The 19,933-nt window shown below is 41.2% G+C and overlaps 1 protein-coding gene across 2 annotated transcripts in view; it reads right to left on the bottom strand.

Moving 5' to 3' along the window:
* The window catches only part of LOC110346858 (uncharacterized), a 137,009-nt gene that overhangs the window by 19,012 nt on the left and 98,064 nt on the right, over window positions 1–19,933 (bottom strand). For both annotated transcript variants that reach the window (XM_087191869.1, XM_087191870.1), the window contains exon 6: window positions 11,346–11,423. In XM_087191869.1, coding sequence (XP_087047995.1) covers window positions 11,346–11,423 — 78 coding nt within the window. The remainder of the gene's footprint in view (window positions 1–11,345; window positions 11,424–19,933) is intronic.

The raw sequence follows: 19,933 nt of genomic DNA, 5'->3' as shown, positions 1-19,933 counted from the left end.
AAAAGGGTGGCTTCCAGCATAGCAGCTATAGGAGAACTGATAAGCCCATGGTAACATTTGTCCTCGCTGTCTGGTGCCTGAGTCCCTGTTCCATTCCAGATACCTATCTGCTCTTTGATCCATCTTCACCCACTGAATTTGAGTTTCTGACTTTTTCACCTTGTCTCCTTTGTCTGCCCTGGAAAAATCTCTTAGGTTAACAATCTTCTGCTACCTCCCTAAGAAGCTGTGTCCTAGATTTTTTTTTTAAAAAATGCCAGGCATAGTGGTACACACCTGTAATCGCAGCACTCGAGAGGCTGAGGCAGGAGGATGCCATGAGTGGGATACTCACTTTAACAGTTTAGTCTGTCTCAAAAAAAAAAATTAAATCAACACCCTGCTATGTGTGGTGGCACACACCTGTAATCCCAGCACTCTGGGAGGCTGAGGCAGGAGGATAATAAATTCGAACCCAGCCTTGGTAATTTAGTGAGACCCTGTCACACACACACACACACACACACACACACACACACACAAATAAAACAATAAAAAGGCTGAGGATGTTGCTCAGTGTGAAGGCCCTAGGTTCACTCCCCAGTACTGTCTAATTAAATAAATAAATACATACCTTGTGTGTGGATCTAATGCTAACCCAGTCTGCTCCACTGAGCCCTATCAAGCCTCCCTGGTCTCCCAACTTCCCATAATATTGCACAGATTTTACGTCTCTCTTGTCTCCTGATCTATGAGCTTTTTCAAACAAGGGGCCATTTCTCTTGTTTTTAATGATCATCCCCTCTAATGCATATAAGAGGTGGTCTCTGTGGTGGGACTTTCCCATTCTTGCCCAGCCTTTCCTACGATTACCGATTTGCTGGCCTGGATTCCACATTTGCCAGACATAGACCATCTGCCAGGCTAGACGAGCCCAGCTCGGGAGCCTGAGAGACACCCTGTCCTGATTCTTTCTGGCCCGCCCTCCCCGAATCCTCCCAGAATGCGGGCCTGACACATACAGAGTGTTTTCTCCATGTCCCCAAATGACGTCTCCATGACATGGCTAGAGCCTCCATTCCTGAACACTCAGATGTGGTCCAGACACCCAACTCATACTCCCCATGCTAATTCTTTTCCTGCCCTTTACATCTCTACCGTTCTAGAAGAGGAGAAGCCTGAGGTGAATGCATAACGATGAGAATTTACCTGGCCATGACAAGTGACAATCTTTGGGGCAGTTCATCTGTATGGTGATATTTTATTTCTAAAGGTAGATATATAGGCATTGTACCCTTATTATTTTTTTGTAATTCCGAAGGGTTTCAGTGAAGAAGTTTAGAATTAGAGGCACTTGGCTCCTACCCTAGTGGCCACCTGTCGGTGGGCCTGAGTGGAGACTGGCCCTGGCTGCTGGGCTCTGGGGGTGTGAGGGACTTAAATGCTCCACAGAGAGGACAGAGCAGCAGTGCAGGGTTTCTGGGCTCAGAGCCAACACCCTAGACCACAAAGCTATAAGCTTAGTGTGACTGACAAGGAAAGCCTGTGAATCTATTGTGTTTACTGGTGAAAAGCCTCAGAATAGGCAATTCCCAGCTCATTAGTTTATTTGCTGGTCTATTGTCCGGAAGTGGGAGCAAGTTCCCCTATAGAAACAACATTACAAATGGTGGCTCTACCAAAAAAAACAACAACAACAAATGGTGGCTCTGCCCCAACACCAGCCCACAAAAGCTTACGGAACCCTAATGTACCTGAAGTATTGTACTAATCATACTGAGGACCCTGACCACTATTCATAACCGAGTTTCTGTGGGAAAGTACATTTAAAGCTTTAATGCCAGCAGCACACATTCCTCAGTCCTGCGAGTCCTCTGGACTCTTAACCTTATTCCCACAGTGCTGATTCTTATCAGAATGGCTCCATATGCAGCGGAGGGCAAGATCAGCTGCTTTCTGTTGCTGTATGATTCCAGCTAGAGTTTCAAGGAATTCATCTTCCCTGAGCTGATTCTTGTACCCTGTACCTTGCACAGGGTACCCTGTACCCTGCCCTGTGATTTTAGTTTACCCTTTAGCCTTCCAAGCACAACACAGAGCCTCCTACTCATACCTGCCTTGCACACCCTATCACAAGATGATCCATAAAGTTTGTCACACTAGGGACCTAATTTGTATGTTTCTTGACATTGAGGGAGGTGACCAGGAGTCCTCATTTCATGAGAGAAGTGGCTGGAAGACTTTAGGACTAGCACAATCCCTGAGACCCTGCAAAGGGAGAGGCAGCTAGGGAGGATAGTTGATAGAGGGTAGAATCCACCCTGATATTGGTTGGAGTGAGATGGAAAATGTACCTCACGTTAGTACATGGGTGCCTTTTCCAAGAAGTGTCCATGAATGAAGCTGGGCATGGTGGTCGATACCTGTAAACCCAGCACTTTCAGGGGCTGAGGCAGGAGGGTGGAAAATTCAAGTCCAGCCTTGGCAATTTAACAATTTAGAAAGATCTGTCTCCAAAAGAAAAAAAAAAAAGGATCCCTGCATGTGATACTGATACTCAAATCCTCTCACTTGGAGAACAGAAAACCGAAAGCGTCCCATTGCACTTTGGAGGCCTAAAGAGAGATCCATCATTTCTTTATTGATTGGATATCTTTCCTGTTGGCTACAAAAGTTGTTGTGATAGGAAATTTTCTCACTGCATCTAGAGTTTCCGACTCAGTGGTGAGTGACAATGACTTATGGCCAGGAGAAGTGGTGAGGATTCAACATTTGACCCAGTGAGAGCTGCAGAAGCTGAGACTACCTAGGACACCTAGGATGACAGCAGCTTTGGACAGCAGGCACCTAGAGCCCTTGTATCACACAGGGGTTTTTTCAATAAATTTTATTTTATCCTATTCCCCCCTCAAGTCCCCTCCCTTCCCTATGTACAGAAGCTTTGTTTTTATTTTTTCCATTTTCACTTCTTTTTCTTGTCCCTTCCTTCCTTTCTCCCTCCCTCCTCCCTTGTTCCCCTTCCCATCTGAACACTTTCTTCCCATTTCCCAACATCCATTATACAGCTCAGTCCTTATTTCCACATTTCCTTATTTTCGGTTTCTCACACCAGAGATGCAGTATTTAAACATGTGTGTCCAATTTATTTTGCTTAAGAGTATGGCCTCAAGGTGTGTCCACTTAGCTATAAATGTCTGAAGCTCATCCTTCTTTAAGGCAGAGTAGTACTCCATTGTACAAAAAACCCCATCTTTTTGTGTTTTTTTTGGTACCGGGGATCTAACTTGGGACCTTGCATACCCACATCTTCTTTATCCACTCATCAGTTGATGGGCATTTGGGCTGTTTCCAAGATTTAACTATTGCAAATTGTGCTGCTATAAACATGGGTGTGCATATATGGCTGTGGTATGATGTTATTAATTTGGGGGGGAAGATACCAAGAAGAGATATAGCTGGGTCAAATGAAACCTCTTGTTTTAGTTCTTTGAAAAAATCTCTACACTGATTTCCACAGTGGTTGCACCAGTCTGCACTCCCACCAGCAGTGGAGCAGTGTTCCTCTTTCCCCACAGCCCCTCCAGCATTTGTTATTGGTTGATTTCATGATAGCAGCCATTCTTTCTGGGGTGAGGTGGAATCTCAGCATTGTTTTAATTTGCATTTCACAAATGACCAGTGATGTTGAACACTTTTTCATATATTTATTTGCTATTTCTAATTCTTCATCTGAGAAGCGTCTTTTTATTTCAGATGCCCATTTTTGCATTGAGTCTTTAAATTTCAAGGGGTCTGATTTTTTGAGTCCTTTATCTATTCTAGTCCTTTATTGGAATAGCTGGCAAAAATTTTTTCCCACTCTGTGGGTTGTCTTTTCACTCTGTCAGTGGTTTCTCTTGCTGTGCAAAGGCTTTTTAATAAGATGAGGTTCCAGTTGTTGATTCTTTGTAGTATTTCTCGTGCAGTCTGGGTTTTGTTCATGAAGTCTGCCTACTCCTATGTCCTCAAGTGTTCTACCTATTCTCTCTTCCAACAGATTTAGTGATTCTTTGACCCATTTTTTTTTCCAATTTAAATTTTATTTTATTGGTACATTTTAGGTATACAATATAATGACATTCATCATTGGAAATTTGTGCCTTTACATAATCTCTCTTGGTTCTTATTTTTCTCCCTTCCCCTGCCCTCCTTTCAACTCCTTCATCCCTATTTACAAAGACTTTGTTTTCATTTTTTCATTTTCTCATATTAATTCCATTCCCTTCTTTCCCTTCCCCTACCCCTCCCACTTCCTTCCCCTTTGCCCCTTTTCTTCCTATTTCACATTATCTATTATGCCTTTTAGTCCTTGTTTACACTTTCAGTTTCTCACACTAGAGAAACCATTCCGTATTTACACATGTGTGTCCTATTTATTTCACTTAAGAGTATGGCCTCAATATGCATCCATTTAGTTATAAATGTCTCTAGTTTCTTGCTCTTTATGGCTGAGTAGTACTCCATTTTATTAAAAAACCCCACATTGGTTCCAGCACCTGCCTCGCCAGCACAAGGTCCTGAGTTCGATCCCTGGTACCAAAAAAAAAAAAAAAACCCACATTTTTTTTTTTCATACCAGGGATTGAACTCGGGTCTTTACACTTGCACAGCAGGCAGTGAAACAACTGAGCTAAATCCCTGGCAACCCACATTTTCTGTATCCAGTCTCCAGTTGATGGGCATTTGGGCTGCTTCCAAGCTTTAGCTATTACAAACTGTGCTGCTATGAACATGGGTGCACATACATCACTGTGGTATGATTCTTTAAATTCTTTGGGGAAGATACACAGCAGGGGAATAGCTGGGTCAAATGGGATCTCCAGTACTAGTTTTCTGAGGTATCTCCATACTGATTTCCACAGTGGTTGAAAGCACCAGTCAACACTCCCACCAGGAGTGGAGCAGGGTTCCTCTTTCCCCACAGCCCCAGCAGCATTTGTTATTGGTTGTTTTCTTGATAACAGCCATTCTTTCTGGGGTGAAGCAGAATCTCAGTGTTGTTTTCATTTGCATCTCTTGAATGACCAATGATGTTGAACATTTTTTCATATGTTTATTTGCCATTTCTACTTCTTTGTCTAAGAAATATCTGTTCATTTCAGATGCCCATTTTTGGACTGGGTCTTTAAATTTGGGAGGTCTGATTTTTAAAAATTCTTTATAGATTCTAAATAGTAGACCTTTGTCTGAGCGACAGCTGGTGAAAATTTTTTCCCACATTGTGGGTTGTCTCTTCACACTGGTGGTGGTTTCTCTTGCTGTGTAGAAGGTTTTTAGTAAGAAGAGATCCCACTTGTTGATTGTTTGTGCTAGTTCACGGGCAACTGAGGTTGCGTTCATAAAATCTTTTCCTACACCAATGTCTTCAAGGGTTCTACCTAACCTCTGTTCCAGCAGGTTCAGCATTTCTGTTTTAATATTTAGATCTTTAATCCATTTCAATTTTAGTTTAGTGAATGGTGAGAGATATAGGTCTAGTTTTAGTCTTTGGTAAGTTGAAACCCAATTTCTTGAGCACCATTTATTAAAGAGGCTATCCTTCCTCCCATGAGGGTGGTTGGCTCCTTTGTCAAAGATGAGGTGGCTGAGTGTGTCTGGAGTTGTTTCTGCATCTTCTCATCTGTTACATTGATCCTCACATCTGTTCTTTTGCCAGTACCATGTTGTTTTTTTTAATCACCGTAGCTTTGTAATATAATTTAAAGTCAGAGACTGTGATACCCTCTGCTTTGCCTTTCTTGCCTAGAATTGCCTCTGCTATTCTAGGTCACTTCTGGTTCCAAATGAGTTTTAGGATTGTTTTTTCTAATTCCACACAGGGTTTATTTTGATCACAGCACTGCAGTTGGGACAATAGCTTCCTCCTATCAGGTACCGTCCTGGTGGGGCCAGAAATCAAATTGCCTTGTTTTCCTCTAGCCAAAAACCTAAGTGAACAGGCTGTCTCCTGGGACTTGAATCTTTTCTTTTGTTCCCTTGCAATGATGAGAATGGAACCCAGGGCCTTGTGCCTGCTCAGAAGCTCTCTGTCACTGCTACAGTTTAGATCTAGAATGTCCTCCAGCCTTGTGTGCTCAGAGGTGGAGCTTTCAGAAGGTGACTGGATCATGGGGTGCTACACTCAGACCACCCTTCTGGCCTCCACCCTTCTCTCTCTGCTTCCTGGCTTCGGTGTGTGTGTGTGTTGAGCACCTTTTTCCTCCACTGTGCCCCTCTGCCATACTGTTTCTGCCTGGAGGCCAGCCAGGGACCAACCAGAACCATGAGCCAAAATGAATCTCTCCCCCTTTAAATTGTAGATGCCGGGTATTTTGTCCCAGTGATTAAAAAATTGACTAGGACAATCAACAATCACGGTGCTACACTCTAGCTCCTGGGACTTAAAATCTTTTTTTTCTTTATTAAAATTTTTTCCCTTCATTAAGTTTATTGGTACATTTTAGTTGTATAATATGACATTCATCATTGGGAACTTGTACCTTTACATGATGTATCTTGGTTCTTATTTTTTCTCCATTCCTCTGCCCTCCCTCCAACCTTTCCACCCTTCCCTATTTATAGACTTTGTTTCCATTTTTAAATTTTCTCATATTTTTTCCTTTCCCTTCTTTCCTTTCCCCTATTCCTCCCACTTCACCTACTCCTTTAGACCTTTTCTTCCTATTTCACATTATCTATTATATATTTTGATCCTTATTTACACTTTGAGTTCCTCACACTACAGAAATTATTCGGTATTTACACACGTGTGTCTTATTTCACTTAAGAGTATGGCCTTGGGCCAGGGATTTAGCTCAGTGGTTCCACCACCTGCCTTGCAAGCAGAAGGACCCGAGTTCAATCCCTGGTACTCCCCCCACCCCCATAAAAGAGTATAAAAAAAAAGAGTGTGGCCTCAATGTGCATCCACTTAGCTATAAATGACTCTAGTTTCTCATTCTTTATGGCTGAGTAGTACTCCATTTTATAAAAAACCCACATCTTCTTTATCCAGTCTCCAGTCGATGGGCAACTGGGCTGTTTCCAAGTTTTAGCTATCACAAACTGTGCTGCTATGAACATGGGTGCACATATATCACTGTGGTATGATTCTTTTAATTCTTTTGGGAAGATCCCCAGCAGTGGAATAGCGGGGTCAAATGGGACTTCCAGTCCTAGTTCTTTGAGGTATCTCCATACCGATTTCCACAGTGGATGCACCAGTCTGCACTCCCACCAACAATGGAGAAGGGTTCCTTTCTCCCCACACCCCCGCCAGCATTTGTTATTGGTTGATTTCTTGATAGCAGCCATTCTTTCTGGAGTGAGATGGAATCTCAGTGTTGTTTTCATCTGCATCTCTCGAATGACCAGTGATGTTGAACATTTTTTTCATGTGTTTATTTGCTGCTTTTACTTCTTTGTCTGAGAAATGTCTGTTCATTTCAGATGCCCATTTTTGGATTGGGTCTTTAAATTTGGGGGGGGCATCTGATTCTTTTAAGTTCTTTATATATTCTAGATAGTAGTCCCTCATTTGAGGAACAGCTAGTAAAATTTTTTTCCCACATTGTAGGTTGCCTCTTAGCTCTGTTGGTGGTTTCTCTTGCAGTGCAGAAGGTTTTTAATAGGATGAGATCCCAGTTGTTGATTCTCTGTGCTAGTTCCCATGCTACTGAGGTTTTGTTCATAAAGTCTTTTCCTATGTCAATGTCTTTGGGAGTTCTACCTAACCTATCTTCCATCAAGTTTAGTGTTTCTGTTTTAATATTTAGATCTTTGATCCACTTTGATTTTAATTTAATGTGAGATATGGCGAGAGATATGGGTCTAGTTTTAATCTGTGGCAAGCTGAAATCCAGTTTTTCCAGCACCATTTATTAAAGAGGCTATCTTTCCTCCAATGAGGGTATTTGGCTCCTTTGTTGCACATGAGGTGGCTGAGTATGTCTGGGGTTGTGTCTGCATCTTCTAATCTATTCCACCCATCCTTGGGTCTGTTTCTTTGCCAGTACCATGCTGTTTTTATTACAGTATAGTTTCATGTTGAGGATAGTGAATACCCCCTGTCATGCCTTTGTTGTCTAGAATTGCTTTTGCTATTGTAGGTCTCTTCTGGTTCCAAATGAATTTTTGGATTGTTTTTTCCAGTTCTGTGGAATATACTGTTGGGATTTCAATCAGCATTGCATTGAATCTATACAGCAGTTTTGGAAGTATGGCCATTTTTACTATATTGGTTCTTCCTACCCGGGAGCAAGGGATGTCTTTTCATTTTCTGATATCTTCAATTTCTTTTTTTAGGGCACTGTAGTTTTTAAAATAGAGGTCTTTTACTTCCTTTGTTAGATTGATTCCTAGATATTTCATTTTGGGGGGATGCTATTGTGAAAGGAATTGTTTCCCCAATTTATCTCTCAGTGAGTCTGTTATTTGTGTACAAGAAGGCTATTGTGTTTTGAGTGTTGACCTTGTATCCAGCTACTCTACTGAATCTATCAATTAAGTCCTGGGACTTGAATCTTGAATGGAATGACCTAGACAGTGACAGTCAGGAAAGCACTTATTGGTCCCAGTGCTGTGTCCTCAGACTCTCAGGGACTTCTTGACACCGGAACCTGTGAGCCGTCCTCCTTCCTGTTCTCCAATAAGATTCTCCAGCTTTCCATTATCTTCCTAAAACATTAATTTTCTACTCAGATTACCCAGAGGCATTCTATTTCTGTTGTGTATGATTGAGGAACTCTTAACTAATCCAGACTTGGATGGCAGGAGGTTGATAGATCAGGGCAAGTCTGTTGCTTTATGACTTGTAAAGTAGCTCAGAGCATAAATCTACTTATGGTATAGTTATAGCATCATCCTCACATACAAAAATCAAAATTCATACCATGGAAATCTGATGAGCTCAACTTTTGCCTGAGAAGGCAAAGGTGGCTGGGTAGAGGGAAGGTTAATATAAACATGAGCTGGGTGTGGTGGTTAGTGATGTAGTACCAGCCACCTGGGAGGCCGAGGCAGAAGGATTTCTTGAGCCAAGTTCAAGACTAGCCTAGGCAACACAGGTCTCAAAACAAAATAATAAATCAAATATAAACATTACCTTGGGAACAGGTTACCAATTCCTAGCACTGTACTGCGTTCATTCCTCTGTTGACAATAAATGTGATGGGTGTATTCAATGGTAACCATGGTTTTGTCTCATTTATTTAGAGAAATAAAAATATTCATTTATATTAACAGGAAGATTTTTAGGAAAACAGGCAAATTGCAATGCCATTCCTTTGTCACCATTTAAAAGGACTGAATTAAGATTTAATGTTAGTATAAAAATAATAGCAGAGACAAATGTATCTGCGTAATTAATCCAAACTGTTGGCCAAGTCCTGTAAGATATGTTTCAACTCAACCGGTTGGCATTTCCTGTTTGCTGCACATGGAGGTGGCTGGGTGTGTGTGTGAGAAAGGGCAGGCTATTCACTCATTGGTGCCAGGGCCACATGTTCTCTGTTGGGCCTTGTCCTGTGGGGCAGCCTGGTCCCCAGGCACAAGAGATGTTTCACAGGCCAGTGGAGCTCAGGGTCCTGGGTTCAAGTCTTCAGGTCACAACAGTGATGAATTTAGCAGCCTTAGGCAACTTTCTCTGGTTTCACTGGTCTCTCTCCCACCTGACTTGAGGGCAATGGAGCATGGATAGAAACTGGGAAGATTTGCTGGGTCTAGTGGTGCATGCCTGTAATCACAGCACTTGGGAGGCTGAGGCAGGAGGATCACCATGAGTTCAAGGCCAGCCTGGGCTATATAGTGAGTTCGAGGCCAGCCTGAACTGCGTAGCGAGACCTTGTTTCAAAAAACCAAAGGGTTTAAAAAAAAAAGAAAAAAGAAAGAAAGAAAGAAAGAAAGAAAAGAAAAAAAGTATAGACATTTAATGAATGCCACTCTAGATTTCTGGCTCCCATTGGAGGCCTATTGTCCAACTGCATCCTGGAAAACTTACTCTTCTCACGACCATGTTTCTGCCGTCATTAGAGCCTCCCCTTCCCCCAAGCAAAATGTGTGTTATCTATGATCTTGGTTTCCAGAGTCCTGACTGAACATGTGACTTAGAGAGAAGTACTTTTAGACATGGAATGGAGGAGCTTCCCTATGACATAGGAGGACAACCTGGTGATCTGGGGCCACGGAGGAGACTTCCTGTACAGTCCCGTCAGAGTCAGGGAACCTCAACAAGTCTAACTGACCTCCTCCTTTTGTGGTAGGTTGTTTGTTTTATTTTGAGACAAGGTCTTGCTACAGAGTCCAGGCTGTCATTGAACAGCTACGTAGCTCAAGCTGGCCTCAGACTCACAATGATCCTCCTGCCTCAGCCTCCCAAGTGCTGGGACTTGTGGTAGTTTTATCAGCCTCTCCACCTCCTTCTATCCAGTCCCTGGGCCTTTTGTATTAAAGAATCCAGGGCTTCTGCCTCAGAAAAATGTCGACTAGGAGTCCTCCATCCATGATCATCATCTGCCCCAAGAAAGAAAATGAGACAGACTCCCTTACAGGTCGCAAAGTTTAAATCACACACTGCCTTGCGCAGGGCAGTGCTGCAGTTATGTAACAAACAGCATCTTGTGTGCTCTACCTGCACAGTCTCCCAATCTGACCTGAGCCCTGGAGCCCAATTTCTTGATCGTTAGCCACAGCGCCACTCCTGGCCAACTCCAAGAACTCCGTCAGAGATCCCAGGGTTATCTACGTGGTGGCCTTGTACTTTGTACTCAGCCAGATTCACCAAATGCATTGAATTATTCCTGGGATTCCTACAGGCCTCTGCTTTCACTGGACCAAAGCTAACCTTCCTAAAAGGAAGAAAATATTTCCCTCAAATATGGAATTAGAGCTTTCCAGCAGGTGAAGACTTGCTTGTTTCTTTTTCAGGTTTGGTTTACCTGGACACAAATAGCCCTACAGCAATGAAACTGGTGCATTTAACAGTGCAGAATGGCCCTGGTGCCCCAGGGTGAGACAGCCTGGAGATCTGGCTGCAATCAGTTCTTGTGGCAGAAGCCAGCCTGGTTGTTATCAACGACCTGGTTTAAGAATAGGAATCTTGAAGGGCTGGGGATTTAGCTCAGTGGTTCTGCCGCCTGCCTCACAAGCACAAGGACCCAAGTTCGATCCCTGGTACCAAAAAAAAAAGAAAAAGAATAGGAATCTTGGGCTGGGAATTTAGCTCAGTGGTGTCACCGCCTGTCTCACAAGTACAAGGTTCCAAGTTCGATCCCTGGTACACCCCCCCGCCCCGCCCAAAAAAAGAGAATAGGAATCTCAAAAGAATAGGAATCTTGAACCATCATGTCTACCTTAAAGGTTTGGAAGCATCAGCTCCATGTATCCAACCTCCTGCAGTCATGTACCTGGACCACGAAGGCCTGGAGTAGCTGAAATAGAATCACACAAAACCCTCTCAGTGTTTTGATTTTATCATCTCTTACAAAGTAGGCAATGAGATGGCCAAGTGAGTTCTCTATTTCAAAGCAGCAGAGCATGGAGGAAATATCTCTATTCTTGGAAATCCTTCTATGGCCACAACTAACAAAAGCAATAGAATGCCTAGACTAAGCATCCAGCATGGTCACATCAGCCAGGAATTAGTCAGGGAGCCCTGAGCACCATGAAGCTCTGAGGGCTGGTAGCTATTTTGTGCAAGAAGGCTCTGTTGCAAAGACTTTGTCTTTCTCTAAGAGTATGCTGGTTCTCCCTCACATCACACCTCAAAAGGCAATCCTGCTAAGTTCAAGCATTAACTCTAAGAAGATAAAAATTTTTTTGGCTTTAAAAATTTTTTTATTTTTATTATTTCATGTTTGCAGTACATAAGGATTATATTCATTCTGAGGGGTTGGTGCATGTACTAAGGCATTTTAAGAAGATAAAATCTTAAAACCCTAGAAGAAAATGTGGTGAGTGCCTATCTTGTCTCTCAGATAAGAAAAAACCTTGTAATCATTAAGTCAGTAGATGCACTGTCAGAATAAATTCAGCTGCATAAAAGAACTCCCTTCACCACAACAAGGTATTATAATGAAAATCAATGCCAATAATTAAGATGAGAAAAGGTTAATGTACTTTAAAATGTTTATGGTGCATTTAAGTAACTAGGTAAAAGTCCTGAACAGACAGTTCAGAATAGATGATATATAAATAGATAAAAATATTAAAAAGTATTATTTTAAAAAAAAATTTTAAGAATGATTTTACTAGTGTTATTTATCAAGGATGTTCACATTGACTTAAACAGGTAATATCCAATGCCATAAGAACACAGAGAGGAATGGGGTTTTGATCAATTTGTTTTGGTGTTCATTTGTTTTGTTTTGAGACAGGATGTCACAGGGTAACCCAGGCTGGCCTCAAACTCTCAGTGATCCTCCTGCCTCAGCCTCCCCAGTGCTGGGATTACAGCCACATGCCACCAAACTCGGCTTAACCAAATTTTTTGTAAAATAATTTGAAGTAATGTATCAAGAGTCTTAAGAGCACTGCTCCCAGCACAGAGGATGTGAGCCACGTGGGCACCAGCAACCCCCCCCCCCATTGAAATGAGAAGACATGTAAACAAGCCTCAAAACTAGTCTTCCAGGTCACCTACAGCAACCCCAAATGGAAACGGGATGGAACTCTCTGATACTCAACCACCTGGACTCCCTGAACTGGCAAAAAAAGAGGATCTGGGAAAAATGAAATCAGAAATAGTTTCTCAGATAACAGCAAAGATCGTGCCCATAGTATAAGACACATGATTAATAAATCTAGAGAGGACACAGATTAAAAAATGGAGGAGCTGAGGAACATGATGGAATCCCAACATAGGAAACAAATGGAATCCATAAAACAGATGCAAACAGATTTCCAAGAAATTAAAAACTCCACTGAAAGTCTACACAGCAGAATGAGCCAATGTGAGGACAGAATGTCAGATATAGAAGATAAGATTGCAATTAGTGACCAGGAAAAGAAAAATTTCATTAAAATTGTAAGGGATCACAAGAAATCAATCCAGCAGCTGCTAGACGATGCAAAGAAGCATAACATAAGACTGATCAGAGTCAAGAGAGAAACAGGAGAGAGTACAGACAACATAAAAAAACTATTCACAGAAGTGCTGGTAGAAAACTTCCCCAGCAGGTGAAAAGAACTTAACATACAGATAAGCAAGGTATATAGGATTCCAAGTAGCTGTGAGCAAAAAAAATCTCCACATAGGCACATAATTGTTAAGATTCCAGAAACCCAACAGAAGAACAAAATTCTACAAGCAGTTAAGAGAAAAGAAGCAAATCACACACAAAGAAAGCCCATCAGAATCACAGCAGACTTCTCAATGCAAACCCTCAAGGCAAGAAGAACTTGGAGTGACGTATTCCAAGTACTAAAGGAAAACAGCCTCCAATCTAGATTGATGTATCCTGCAAAACTATCTTTCAAAATTGATGGAGAAATAAGATACTTTCATGACAAAGAGCACCTGAGGAACTTCATGAATACCAAACCAGCACTCCAAAAAATTTTAGATAATATCCTAGGAAAAGACAATGAGGATCACAACCCCAGGAAGCCCAGCAGAATGAATCCATCAGGGATGACAAGAAATTAAATGCAAAGGGGGAGAATCCAACAAAAAGAAAAATTCATGACAATGATAAGTTAATATGTATCAGTATAACCATCAATGTTAGTGGTCTCAATTCACCAATCAAAAGAAATAGACTGGCAGAATGGGTCAAGAAGCAAGATCCAACAATATGCTGCATACAAGAAACACACTTAATTCAAAAAGAAACTCATAGACTGAAAGTTAAAGGGTGGAAAACAATACTCCATGAGACAGGAACCAAAAAAAAAAAAAAAGCAGGAATAGCTATCCTCTTTGCAGATCAAGTGGATTTCAAACCAACACTGATTAAGAGAGACAAAGAAGGACACTATGTCCTTGTAAAGGGAACAATCCAAGAGGAAGAGATGACAATCATAAATATTTATCCATCAAACACTGGTGCGCCCAACTATATAAAACAAATTCTAATGGACATGAAAAATCATATAAGCACTAATACAATAGTAGTGGAGGACCTTAATACCCCACTATCACAAATAGATAGATCAACTAGACAAAAAATAAGCAACATGGGCTGGAGATTTAGCTCAGTGGTTCTGCCGAGTGCCTCACAAGCACAAGGTCCCGATTTCAATCCCTGGTACCAAAAAAAAAAGTATATATAAAAAAAGCAACAAAATACTAGAACTCAATCAAACTCTTGAACTAAATGAACTTAACAGATATTTACAGAGTGTTCCACCCCAGAAAAATCAGAATACACATTCTTTTCAGCTGCACATGGGTCGTTCTCCAAAATAGAACACATACTCACTCACAGAACATATTTAAGTAAGTGCAAAGGAATTGAAGTTATCCTCTGCATATTATCAGACCATAGCGCGATGAAATTGGAGACTGATAGCAAAAGGAACCACAAAAATTCCATAAACACATGGAAATTGAACAACACACTTCTGAATAACCAATGGGTCACAGAGAAAATTAAAGAAGAAATTAGACAGTTCCTTCAATTAAATGGCAATGACAATACAACATATCGGAATCTGTGGGACACAATGAAAGCAGTCTTACAAGGGAAATTCATAGCGGTGAATTCTCATATTAGGAAAACAGAGCGAGCCCAATTAATCAACCTGATGCTGAACCTCAAGCTTCTAGAAAAAGAAGAGCAGAACAAACCCAAATCTCATACAAGGGAGGAAATTATACATATCAGAGCAGAAATCAATGCAATGGAGACTAAGAGAATGATACAAAAAATCAATGAAGCCAAGAGTTGGTTCTTCGAAAGATGAACAAAATTGACAAATCCTTAACCAAGCTTATGAGAAAAAGGAAAGAAAAGGCCCAAATCCATGCAATTAGGAATAAAAAGGGTGAAATTACAATGGACCCAGGAGAAATCCAGAGGATCACCAATACGTACTTTGGGAACCTATATCCCAATAAGATGGAAAACACAGAAGAAATGGACGGACTCCTAGACACATATGAATTACCAAAGTTGAATGAGGAAGACCTAAAAATTCTAAACAACCCAATATCAATCAATGAAATTGAAAATGTAATTAAAAAATTACCAACTAAGAAAAGCCCAGGTCGGGTTGGGGATTTAGCTCAGTGGTTCCTGTGCCTGCCTCGAATGCGCAAGGTCCCAAGTTTGATCCCCGGTACCAAAAAAAAAAAAAAAAAAAAAAAAGAACTAGAAAAGCCCAGGTCCAGATGGCTTCACTGCTGAATTCTACAAGACATTTAGAGAGGAACTACTGCCGCTACTGTTTAAACTCTTCAATGAAATTGAAAGGGAAGCAATACTCTCGAATTCATTCCTGGAAGCATCACCTTGATCCCCAAAGCAGAGAAAGACCCAACTGAAAAAGAGAACTATAGGCCAATCTCACTAATGAACATAGATGCAAAAGTCCTTCATAAGATACTGGCAAACAGAATGCAGAAGATCATCAAGAAGATCATACACCCTGACCAAGTGGGATTCATCCCAGGGATGCAGGGATGGTTCAATTCGCAAATCAATCAATGTAATACACTATTTCAATAGAGCCAAGGACAAAAACCATATGATCATCTCAATAGATGCAGAAAAAGCAAAAATCCAGCATGAATTTATGATAAAAACCCTACAAAAAATTGGAATAGACACTCTCTACCTCAATCTGATAAAAGCCATTTATGAAAAACCAATAGGCAATATCATGCCAAATGGTCAAAAACTGAAATCCTTCACACTAAAATCAGGAACAAGACAAGGATGTCCACTATCACCACTCCTGTTCAATATAGTCTTGGAAACATTAGCCACAGCAATTAGACAAGAGAAAGAAATAAAAGGAATAAAGATAGGAAAGGAATAAAGATAGGAAACGAAGAAGTGAAATTGTCATTATTTGCAGATGACATGATACTCTATACAGAAGACCCCAAGAACTCCACCACAAGTCTTCTACACTTAATAACCAAATTCAGTAAAGTAGCTGGATACAAGGTCAACATACAAAAATTAATAGCTTTTCTGTACACACAAAAACAGACTCACTGAGAGAGAAATGGGGCAATCAATTCCTTTCACAATAGCATCCCAAAACTGGAAATACCTAGGAATCAACCTAACAAAAGAAATCAAAGACCTCTTCTCTGAAAACTATAGCACTCTGAAAAGAGAGATTGAAGATGATATCAGAAAATGGAAAGATATTCCCTGCTCTTAGGTAGGAAGGATTAACATAGTGAAAATGATCATACTTCCAAAACTGCTATACAGATTCAATGCAATCCCAATTGAAATCCCAGTAGCAACTTCATGGACCTTGAGAAAACAATCCAAAAATTCATTTGGAATGAGAAGCGACCCGGAATAGCAAAAGCAATTCTAGGTAACAGAAACATGGCAGGGGGTATTACAACCCCCAATGTGAAACTATACTACAAAGCTACTGTGATAAAAGCAGCATGGTACTGGCAAAGAAACAGACCTGAGGACCAGTGGAACAGATTAGAAGATGCAGAAACAACTCCAGACACACTCAGCCACCTCATCTTTGACAAAGGATCCAAACACCCTCACTGGAGGAAAGATAGCCTCTTTAATAAATGGTGCTGGAAAAATTGGGTTTCAACTTGCCAAAGATTAAAACTAGAACTATATCTCTCAACATGCACTAAATTAAAATTGAAGTGGATTAAAGATCTAAATATTAAAACAGAAACGCTGAACAGGCTGGAACAGAGGTTAGGTAGAACTCTTGAAGACATTGGTGTAGGAAAAGATTTTATGAACAAAACCTCAGTTGCCTGTGAACTAGCACAAACAACCAACAAGTAGGATCTCTTCTTACTAAAAAGCTTCTGCACAGCAAGAGAAACCACCAACAGAGTGAAGAGACAACCCACATTTTGGGAAAAAATTTTCACCTACTGTTCCTCAAACAAAGGTCTACTATCTAGAATCTATAAAGAACTTAAAAAAAAATCAGACCTCCCAAATTTAAAGACCCAATCCAAAAATGGGCATCTGAAATGAACAGACATTTCTCACACAAAGAAGTAGAAATAGCAAATAAACATATGAAAAAACGTTCAACATCACTGGTCATCAGAGAGATGCAAATGAAAGCAATGCTAAGATTCCACCTCACCCCAGAAAGAATGGCTGCTATCATGAAATCAACCAATAACAAATGCTGGCAGGGCTGTGGGGAAAGAGGAACCCTGCTCCACTGCTGGTGGGCGTGTAGACTGGTGCAACCACTGTGGAAATCAGTATGGAGATACTTCAAAGAACTAGGACTGGAAGAACTTTGACCCAGCTATTCCCCTGCTGGGTATCTTCCCCAAAGAATTAAAAGAATCATACCACAGTGATATATGTGCACCCATGTTCATAGCAGCAGAGTTTGGAAAACTTGGAAACAGCCCAAATGTCCATCAACTGGAGACTGGATAAAGAAAGTGTGTTTGTTTTTTTTTAAATAAAATGGAGTACTACTCAGCCATAAAAAATGAGAAATTAGAGACATTTATAGCTAAATGGATGCACATTGAGGCCATATTCTTTAGTGAAACAAATAGAACACACATGTGTAAATATCAAATAGTTTCTCTAGTGTGAGAAACTGAAAGTGTAAATAAGAAAAGGTATAACAGGTAATGTGACATAGGAAGAAAAGGGGCAAAGGGGAAGGGGAAGTGGGAGGGGTAGAGGAAAGGGAATGGAATTAAGATGAGAAAATGAAAAACTGGAAACAAAGTCTTTGTAAATAGGGAGGAATGGTGGGGTTGAAGGAAGGGCAGGGGAAGGGAGAAAAAGTAAGAACCAAGAGAGATTGTGTAAAGGTGTAAATTTGCAATGATGAATGTCATTATATTCATAAATATATTCATATACCTAAAATGTACCAATAAAATTTTTTTTCTTTTTGGTACCAGGGATCGAACTCAGTACCTTTCGCTTGTGAGGCAGGGCCAGAACCACTGAGCTAAATCCCTGGCCCCTTTTTTAAAAAGACTTACAATGCTTCAGCTCTTCAAGCTGAAATTTTATTTTCAAGAATAGCTCTTAAGGAAATAATCCAAACTGTAAACAGTTTTATACAGAAAAATATTTACCATAGTACAATTAATAACCAAAAACCACCTAAATATTCAACAGTAGTGAAAGTATTAATTTGTGGTATATTCACATGAAATTTATGGCTCCCATATGGAGTCATTTAAAATAATTTTGTTGCCAGGCATGGTGGTACATCCCTGTAATCCTAGCACTCTGGAGGCTGAGGCAAGGGGATCACTTAGAGTTTTAGGCCAGCCTGAACAGTGAGGCCCTGTTTCAAAAAACCAAAGGAAAAAAAAACCTCAACTGAAGATTAATGGAAATACAAATAATGTTTTGTTTGATTCTTTATACTTGGCTATACTTTCCACATGTTTGTAGCCTGACTCGCTTCTGGACTTCAGAGTAGCAGTGTTTCACTTTTTCCTACAACTTTATACGGTAATGGGGGGACAAAGAACTGAAGTTCAGATAATACCTGACAAAGACTTTTTACATATTAGATGATTCTACATTAAATAACTTTGTACTTTAATAGCTATTATCTTGGTGCATGCTGGAGTTCATAATCAACAGGATTCTTGTTAAGAACAAAATAATAATGTCACAGTTTCATGCGGATTCGGGCAGAGAGCTCCCAGAGGGCAGCCTGCTGGACAGATGCGCTTTCAAAGGCTTCGCTATCTCCTACCTTGGCCTGGAGTCCCCGCCTCTAGAATCCAACTTTTATCTTGTTCTCTTGACCTTATCTGACTCCAGTATAGGTTCTTCAGATCAAATCTGGTTCTTCATCTCCCCCAGTGCTCTTGCCTTGCTGTCTTAATGTCTGCTCTCCTTCAGACCTGGTAGTTTGACATTGATATCGAAACACAGAGCCCAGGCAGAGGTTTCCTGAGCCTTCGAGCTTGCCTGAAGTCTTGTCCCCGTCCCCAGGGTCGTCTGGGGTCTCAAGAGCCCCCACCTGGCACGGGTGCGAGCTCCTTCCTTGACCCTTTCTCCTGGGACGACTGAGAAGGTGCCTAGGCCAGTTCCCCATCCTGTTGATCTGGCACCCTCCGGTGGCCGCTGCTCGCTGTGCCGTAGCTGGCCCCGAGTTTCAGCACAGGTCTGGTTGTTGGTGTCCCAGGGACTAGCAATGCCCTCTGCAGAAAGCTCACAGGAGGTGCTGTTGGCTGGAGATCTGCTATCAGCCTTACTTCAGCCTGCTGTCTTACAGTTCAACACCTGCAACTTGCTGATAAAGAAAGCCACAGAGGCCCCGCCTTCCTTTATCCTGTAAATGTATCTGTATCAAAATAGGCTGAAATCTGCGTTCTTCAAGTGGGGAATGTTTCTGGGTTGCCCTTGGCAGTGAAATAACAAGTACTAACCTAACTGAGAGCCAGATGCTGAGCTAAATGCTTTCCATACATTAGCATATATAATCTTCACAACAACCCTGAAAGTAGGAAACTATTTTTAATCTCCATTTCACAGAGGAGTTAATAGAAGTCAAGGTGAAGTTTAAAGGTCAAGCTCTCTCTGCAGTTTGAGGTTAAGTTTGGGTTCAAAACCAGTGCACCTGAGTCAGGACCACGCCTGCTTCCTAATCACCAAGTCCTACAGTCTCTGTGAAACACTGGGAAGCTCGCAGGGGCCAGGTTCTTTCTCATTCAGAGGCAATTAGTCTGCAGTAAGAAGAAAAACAGGAGTAAAGACAAGGGACAGAGCTAGAGTCTACATAGAGAATTTGAGGCCAGCCTGAGCTACCTAGCGAAACCTTG

This window comes from Heterocephalus glaber, unplaced genomic scaffold (genome assembly GCF_053883595.1).
Source record: "Heterocephalus glaber isolate CG9 unplaced genomic scaffold, H.glaber_assembly_v1.0 deba00001564, whole genome shotgun sequence".
In the NCBI taxonomy this organism is placed as follows: Eukaryota; Metazoa; Chordata; class Mammalia; order Rodentia; family Bathyergidae; genus Heterocephalus; species Heterocephalus glaber.
The sequence above is the reverse complement of the archived record's forward strand: the minus strand, read 5'-3'. Positions and strand labels throughout refer to the sequence as shown.